Consider the following 8,344-nt stretch of genomic DNA (forward strand, 5'->3'; position numbering starts at 1 on the left):
GCACAAATTAAGGCTCGGTGATTCAACAAGCCTATTGGCTAGTCTCTAGCCAGCCCCCACCCTATTCCCACCCCTTTAAATCTATAATTAGTAACAGCAGCCACCATTTATGAAGGATCAACTGGTGCAGACACTGAGAACTTTGTTATCTCATTTAGTCCCCTCAGCAAATTTAGGAGAAATCCGAGAGGCTTGGGGGTTCCATGAGTTGCCTCAGGTCACCCAGCAAGTGAGCGTGCAAGCAAGCGAGGCAGCTAGGATTCAAACCTAACTTTGACACCAGTGCTCTCCCTCTAATCATGACACGATGCCACTTTCATCACAAAATAGTTTCTTTCCTCCTAAAATAGCACTTCTTCAAGCATATTCTTGCAGATCACTACCACAGCAGAAGAACCCAGAAGGCCCTCTTTGCTGGGTCAACATGTCTTTACTACAAAAGAATGGGAAACAGAAAAGGTAGGTGGGGGGGGGGGGCGGTGTGAAGGGGTAAAGAGGTCCTGAAGAGTGCTTTCACCTCTGGCCCCCTTCCTCGTATTAGAGGTCAGATGAGCAGTCCCTGAAACAAATGGAATGAATCCCTGCTCAGTTTCCCACTCACGTGTTTACATCCCTGACTGGGAAGAAAGAACTGAAGTGACAAGTCTCAACTAGGAGAAGAAGGCGAAATGGCTCCATGTCTGTATTAATTAACCACTGCCTCCTCCCGGCATTTCTTTTCTGGCCCCTCACTCTGGTCAGTGAGTCATGAAATGAGGACAGGACTCCAGGGAGGTGAACACCACAGCTGCACAGCCATGAACCAGAAATGACAAGACACAGGTGGCTAGCGACTTGCTTTCCCCACGGGTCTCTGCTCCCACACACCACCGATGCATCTCTAAGCAAGGGGCGCACAAGCGTTGTCCCACAACAGAGAACGAATCAGGAATGTTCATCTGAGCCAGCACAACCAGCCACTTAAAACTACAGCCTGAACCCCTCCATCCCTGTAATGTCTATGAAACCTCAGAACGTTTCACCTTTGCCGAACTTTCAAACTGAAATACTTCATTACACTTGAGAGCGTAGCTGGCCCAAGCAGCCTAGTTCTTCCCCACTTGCTTCATGAGGCCCGTTTGTAAAAAAAAAAAAACATTAATGGTCAAGAGATTCCAAGAGAATTTGCCTGCCAAGATTTATCTGGCAAAGGAAACATACTCCATCTCCTGAAACATAGGTTTAAAAAGTCCGTTCCAATCTTCGTTTTGCTAAACGTTGCGCCAACTCACTTGAGAGAAAAATCGCAACTGTGCAAACCAGCATTTTAAAAATGAAACCCCAGCACCCGGTCTCGTCAGGCACTTACCCTCAGTGCTGGAACCGATGACGTCCTCCACGCCTAGCACTTGCCTCCCAGGGCCCAGCGGTGGAGTGTGAGCGGGCACGGGGTAATTTAGAAGAACGGCCTTTCTCTCAGGATGGACCAGAGGAACATCCTCTTCCGAAGGTGGTGCCCCTCCTTCTTGGTAGGGAGGTGGGGCTCCCCGGGCAGGACCCAGCGAACCTCCTTCTATCTCTGATGCAGCTGGGCCTCTGGTCCCTGGCTGTTCCCAAGACTCGACTGGGCCTTTTAAACCTGGGGCATCTACCCCGCCCAGAGCTCTCCCCTCTTTGGCTTGAGGGTCCAAGGTGGCAAATTCGGTTTCAGGGTAGAGGGGCCGATCACTAGCAGTCAGCTGTGGCAGAGGGGAGGCCGGGTCAGATTCCGACGGAGATACCCCACCTCCTAAAGGTCTTGGCTCAGCTTTTGGCTGGAAGGAAACGTCAATCCTGCTGTGGTCATCCCAGGCGTCCTCTGGCTCACTTGGGAGGTATTCCACTTCTCCCTCATTCTCATCGTAATAATCCAGATTGTCCTCAGTGTAGTCACTTTCCGGGGCTGCCGTAGGGCCGAAGGACTGCTCCGGGGGAGATGAAGGGTGGGCTTTGGTAAGGTCTCCAACGGTGGCTGGCCTGATACTGTCCAGTGGGGAGGAGCTGCCGATATGAAAAGCCCACACTCCAGGAACCCCCAGGTTGCTCTGTCTAAATTAAAAGGAAACAGTGCATGACACAAGTGTCCATTTACCCACCATCCCACAACAGTGAGCAACTTATCATAAAACTGAAAGGCTATTAAGATCAGATGCAGAGTTTTCACTAGTATAAAACCAAATAAAAACCAGGCCTACATGCTAACTAAAAGGAGTATACTGGAATATTGACGTAAACTACCTCTTATTTAACTTTAGGTTTCAGAATGCTAGACCATCAAATTAGAAATCTGCTCTAAAATTCACATTTTGTCTAAAATCTGGCTATTTGAAAACAAACAGGGAATGTGGGAATACTTTATACTTTCTCTACTTTTAACACACTCAGGAAAATGTATGCTTAAAAACCTTTGCCAAACACTTAAACAATAATGACTAGAACATACTTTTGAGACTTAGTCACGTACCAAATGCTTAATGTTCTTCGATACAATCTGCAAGGTAGAGGTAGTGATCGTGCCCAATTTTACGGAGGAGAAAACAGGTTTAGAGAGGCTAACTAATCTTCTTAAGGTCATACAACAAATAATTGGCAGAGCTTGGACCTGAATTCAGCACTGACACCAAAGCCCATGCTCCAAACATCTACATTAGGTCAAAAAACCAATATACTACAGTCTATCAGCATCTGAATTATCATTGATCTACAGAATGTTACAGACAGTTCCCTGTTCAAGCACATGGATTAATCAATTAACTAATTGACATACAATGGTGAGTTGATGTAAAAAAAAAAAAAACTCAAAGAAAAATAAATGCCCACGTCTAAAAAATGTTGAGCAAGTGCAGAACAAAGTTAAGGGGAATATAAGAAAGCAGTTTAGTCAAAATGCCATGGGTTATAGGTGAGAGGTGTTCAGAAACATCTGGAACCAGAGAGCTCATGCATTTTCTTTACTAGAAAAGAACATGGACCCCATTCAGTCTTCCAAATGTTCCAGTGATGCATTATTTTACTCAATGATACATTCTAAAGAGAACAACTACATAAGATTTCTAAAAATTAAAAAAATAAAATAAACTTTGAACAAACAAGGGTCTGGCTAGCTTGAATGCACCAGTTTCTATACTTCTCTGGTAATGTGCAAAATACCAGGCTCAAAGCCCCCATGCTATGAGATTTCCTCAAAAGTCAGTCAGTGAAGTATAAGAGTTAAAGACTAATAAGATAATAAGAAATTTATCCAATCATTATAAGAACAAGAGACTTTTGCTGATTTGGGTAGGTACTGATCACATTCACATGGATTCCTATAGCAATAATATTTTTCAATACAATTCTGAGAATGTCTCTTTCCCTCCTTTCTTCCTCTTCACCTCTCCCTCTCTCTCTTTCGTGTGTGTGTGTGCATGCACACGCATGTAGTTATTTCTGCTGCTATTATAGTTACTTTAGGGAAAGAGGAGCAGAGAAAGCAAAACTATGATCCTTTGTGCAACATACTATGTATACTTGGTATGTTCTAAGATTTAATGTTGGTGTTTTTTGGCAAGCAAATAAGGAACACTTTAGTAAAAAGATAAGGGAGAGGGCGCCTGGGTGGCTCACTTGGTTAAGCGACTGCCTTCGGCTCAGGTCATGATCCTGGAGTCCCGGGATCGAGTCCCGCATCGGGCTCCCTGCTCGGCAGGGAGTCTGCTTCTCCCTCTGACCCTCCCCCCTCTCATGTGCTTGCTCTCTCTCAAATAAATAAATAAAATCTTTAAAAAAAAAAAGATAAGGGAGAATCCTGAAGATCTGAGGATACTGCATTTATTATCACATCAGAGGTGCTGCAGCTGTGAAATTTCTTCTTGAAGTTAGAGAAAACTATAAAAGCTTCAAAGAGTAGGAAAATACAAATTATGGCAGAAAGAAGCTAAGTAATATAACCTTCTAATGAAATACAAATCACTACCTTGGCTTTTGTCATTGTGCGTGATGGAAAAGTAACCAATTTGAGCTTATCCTAAAATCCGAGGTCATTTGGAAAGCTTGGTGATAGAATTTATTTTCTAGAAAGGAAAACAAGGCTACAAAATGGGATGACAGCGCCTTCCTCCCTGGGTCGTTAGGAGGAGTAAGTAAGAAAACCACATAAAATGCCTAGCATGAGGCTCTGCACATAATTAGTACTTAGTAATTACAATTTGTCTTCAAGGAGATAGAAAAGTATAATCTCGAAAAATACAAATGGGTGGATTCACATTTAAATTGCCGGAAGAGGAGTTATGCCAAATCCACTATGAATTACATAATTTATTACCTTTAAGCTTACAATTATGAGACAAATTTGAGGAAGACAAAGATTCTATTGACTAGGAAAATAACTTTATTCTTTAGAGATGCACACTGAAGTATCTAGTATTTAGTATGAGCATGATGTTGGTAATTTACTTTAAAATTCTTAAGCAAAAAAAAATGATGAATATTGGCAAAATGTCAACAACTTCTAAATCTAAGTGATGAGCTTTTGGGCATTCATTTAGCTATTCCCTCCACTCTTCTGTGTATTTTTGAAAATTTAAATAGTGAAAAGTAAAACAGAAGATTAAATCGGGGAACATTTCTACAATTTGGAGGTAGAGAAGGCTTTCCCAAGAATAACAAAGATCTAAAATCATAAAAGAGCAATAACTTTGCCAACCCTAAACTTACAGCTTCTAGATGCTAAGAAACTTTAAAGATGAACAACTGGATAAAAATATTCACACCGTATAAGAGGATTAATTTCCTCACTATATTTTTTCTTATTTATAAGTGCTCTTTGGACACACCTGGACAGAAAATAGCAAAGGACAGGGGCAGAGAAGTCACGAATATAGATATATGGTTATTAAACATACGAAAAGGTGTTTGGTTTCACTAGTAATCAAATAAGAGTGAGAGTATGAACATTTGACACTGACCAGATTCACAAATATTGAAAAGAAAAGAAGCTGCCGATCACAGCTCTATCTTATTGGTGAGGACATAAACTGGACATTTCTGAAGGGCAGTGTGTTCATGTTCATCAAAATGTTTGACTAAGTATAGCTTTTCTCGGCAATTCTACCCTCAAGAAGTTATCTTTCACAGAAATGAGAATCCGACCAATGTGTGTTATGCTGTTTACTGCAATGATATTTATAAAAAGAAAATAAAAAAACAAGTTAAATGTTCATCAATAAGTTATTATCTTTTTTTAATTTTTTTTTAAAGATTTTATTTATTTATCTGAGAGAGAGAATGAGATAGAGAGAGAGAGCATGAGAGGGGGGAGGGTCAGAGGGAGAAGCAGACCCCCCGCTGAGCAGGGAGCCCGATGTGGGACTCGATCCCGGGACTCCAGGATCATGACCTGAGCCGAAGGCAGTCGCTTAACCAACTGAGTCACCCAGGCGCCCATAAGTTATTATCTTAATAGTATATAAATATGACACGATATTTTGTAGCCTTAAGATAGTAAAACAAACATCTTCCTGAATGATACCTCTAAGACAGTGATAAATGGGAAAATGTCACATGTATAGCAAAAGAACCATATTGGTTTTAAAAAGTTCTTGCATTCTAGAAGGACTACAAATACTGGCTAGCACTTGAAGTGCTGACGGTGGGTAATTTGTGCTTTTATTTCGCATTATTCTGCTTTCTTTTTTACGATAAGTATGGGTTATACTAAGGAAAAATCCCTCTGTCAGTCCCATGTCTTCCGTCCTCGTCAAGCACCTCAGCGGTATCTGGGAAGCATCAAAGATACAAATGAGGGCGGGCGTGGAGGGCGGTACATGGGGGTGCTGTGTGGTGCACGTACACGCCTCTGTGTGTGAGTGAGTTCCGTGGGGTCTTTATCACCGTGGTCGGGGAGCTCAACTGCTTTTTCCTACAGGCTTTTTGGCCCCCCCTGCCTCCGGTACGCTGAGTACAGTTGGCACTCGTTCCAGTGCTCCAGACCGTTGATCCGTTCATCTGCCCACCCTACCAGAGTGCAGGCTGCTCATGGGCGGGGCCTGCGCCTCAGATACCTTTGTATTTCAAGTGCTTGGCCCATTGTGATCTCTCAATAACATCTGAGGAGTAGAGGATCTCGGGGCTCCAGAGTGGAAGAGGAAAGTGGAACCAGAGGAGAGAAAGCAAGGAGCTCAGTTTTCTCACATCTGGACTTAAAGGCAGCCTGGAAGGAGACCTAAAGATGCCCAAGGTGGGTCCTAAGACTGGGAAAGGAGACCAGGCTTCGGCACAAAAGAAGTAGTTTGGGTCTCCAGGCTTGTGCTTGAATTTTTGCCACTGAGTAACTTCGAGGTCACAGGCAACTTAACTTCCCTAAACTCATTTGTCAAACTGAGAAAATAATAGAACTTACCTCCTAGGATTCTTGTGAGTTTTAAGTAAGATAACTTCTGGGAAGTGTTTTACACAGTGTTTGGCAAATAATAAGCTCTCAATAAATGTCAGCTCTAGGAAACCATATTTGGTGGTAGGGCCCGCTCCCTGGCAGCTGAGCAAAGCAGATGGCACGCAAAAGTGTAAGGGCTTCCAGTGCCCAGGAATAATGTAATGGAAGGGAGAAGCAGTTAAGCAAGGCTAAGTAACCGATGTGTTCTGCCTGGCTTCTAGACCAGGATTTGGGAAGGGAATAAAAGCAAAGATATTTTTTCACAAGCCCTGAAATTAATAAATCTCAACCGGTGCTAACCCAGATATGGTGCTATGTGGACTGACAAACAGCAAAAGGGGCTTATTATTACACTAGCAGGGTAAGCCTCTGCTGGGTCTCAGGAATGTGCTGGCTACCTCATGGAAAACCAACCAGTATGGTTTCAGTTAATGAAGCCATACAGAAACCCTGAGACCTCTAACTGCTACCCATGTGTCTGGTTTTCCCTTTTCCCCAAATTACACTATTCTTGATTTAACTTTTAACATGTATCTGTCTAAAGGACTAAATCACAACATCTCCTCCTTGTGAAATGATTAACCTGGAAAAATCTCACTCTGGGCAGTTACATTACTGGATATTTTTATGTGGCTCCAAGAGCAATGTTTTTCATAGAAGCCTCAGTGGTTGTGCAAACACACACACACTGCTCTGTTTCCGGTATCTATACCCAATAGGGCAGGAAGAATAAAGGGTCTTTTATATTTTGGTGAATTTGCTCCTCTCAGGGTCTAATCTGGTGTCTGGTTTTGACCTGACGCCTCCCTTAGAAGCCACCAAGATATTATTTAATGGTCTTATGGCTACTCGAGTTTGGGTAGCTCTGACGGGTCCTTACATCAGACAGGGAAGGGCTTACTTACTGGTAGAGATTTTTCACAGACTGTTCAGTGCTAGTCAAGCTGAAATAGGGTCCCTCTCTCTTCAGGTCATCGATCTCCCCTCGGCAGAAGCCCACCCGAGCGGGAAGCTCGAGCTGCACGTTGTAAGACTCCTTGGGGCGGGTTCCAAAGAACTGAAGGCCATTGGCAGGGTAAAGAAAGAGGGCGTAGGTATCAGATTCATCAGATGCCAAAACTGCCTGGAAAGTGTTCAACTATGAAAAACAAAAAATAGGAAATAATCTTAATAAAACAAACAAGAAAAAACAGAATGCAAGCAAAGCATCATGAAGTACAAGGGTCTTCCCCCTTCTCAGAACTCCTCCAAATTGCTTTTATACATTTTATTCTTTTTAATTTCCTCTTCAAGTTGTAATTGTGTAAGCCCTATTATTATCATAATCCTCCTTTATCATTTAATACTTGAAATATGCATAGGTAAGAACCACAGGTAACAAAAATAATGTTTTTAAGGTTTCAAACTTCTCTCATCCAAACCTCTTTAAGAGCTAAGAGCAAGTCCAAAATTAACCTGTATATTCCCACAGCCGCTGCCCTAGTTTACTGCCCTGGGCACTCATGTGGATCATTCATTCATTCATTCATTCATTCACCTGTTTACTGAATGCCTATTATGGGCAGGCATGGTGTTAGCCATTGGCTGATCAAAAGGCCTCCTTACTATTCTCACGGGCTTGCTCTCTTTTCTCTTTCATCTGCCTTTTCACAACAGCACTTGAGTTATCCAACCCCCCTTTCACAGACCAGGAAACAAGACATGGGGGCTAACAGATCTGCCTAAGGCCAGGTAGCTGGTACACGGTGGCAGGCCAGCCGGCTCCAGAGTCCATGCCCTGCCTGCACCGCTAGTCCACCCCAACTACTCCTTAGCATCCCATTCAAGGTGGTTTATAACTGCCCCAAACTCTTTTCCCAGGTTTAGATCCACTGCATCTTCATCAGACTATGTCATATTCCCCCCCGTGCCATG

At 42.9% G+C, this 8,344-nt stretch overlaps 1 protein-coding gene across 1 annotated transcript; it reads right to left on the reverse strand.

The window, feature by feature from the left end:
* Nucleotides 1–318: 318 nt before the first annotated feature.
* Nucleotides 319–7,568, reverse strand: LOC145719134 (nidogen-2-like; the record flags this gene model as incomplete). Its single annotated transcript, XM_081810648.1, has 2 exons — nucleotides 319–2,067; nucleotides 7,336–7,568. Coding segments are annotated over 2 exons (1,050 nt in total), but the record flags the coding sequence as incomplete, so codon positions are not given.
* Nucleotides 7,569–8,344: the final 776 nt, after the last annotated feature.

Source organism: Leptonychotes weddellii, unplaced genomic scaffold (genome assembly GCF_054177405.1).
Source record: "Leptonychotes weddellii isolate Sample4059 unplaced genomic scaffold, ASM5417740v2 HiC_scaffold_3131, whole genome shotgun sequence".
NCBI classification, from domain to species: Eukaryota; Metazoa; Chordata; class Mammalia; order Carnivora; family Phocidae; genus Leptonychotes; species Leptonychotes weddellii.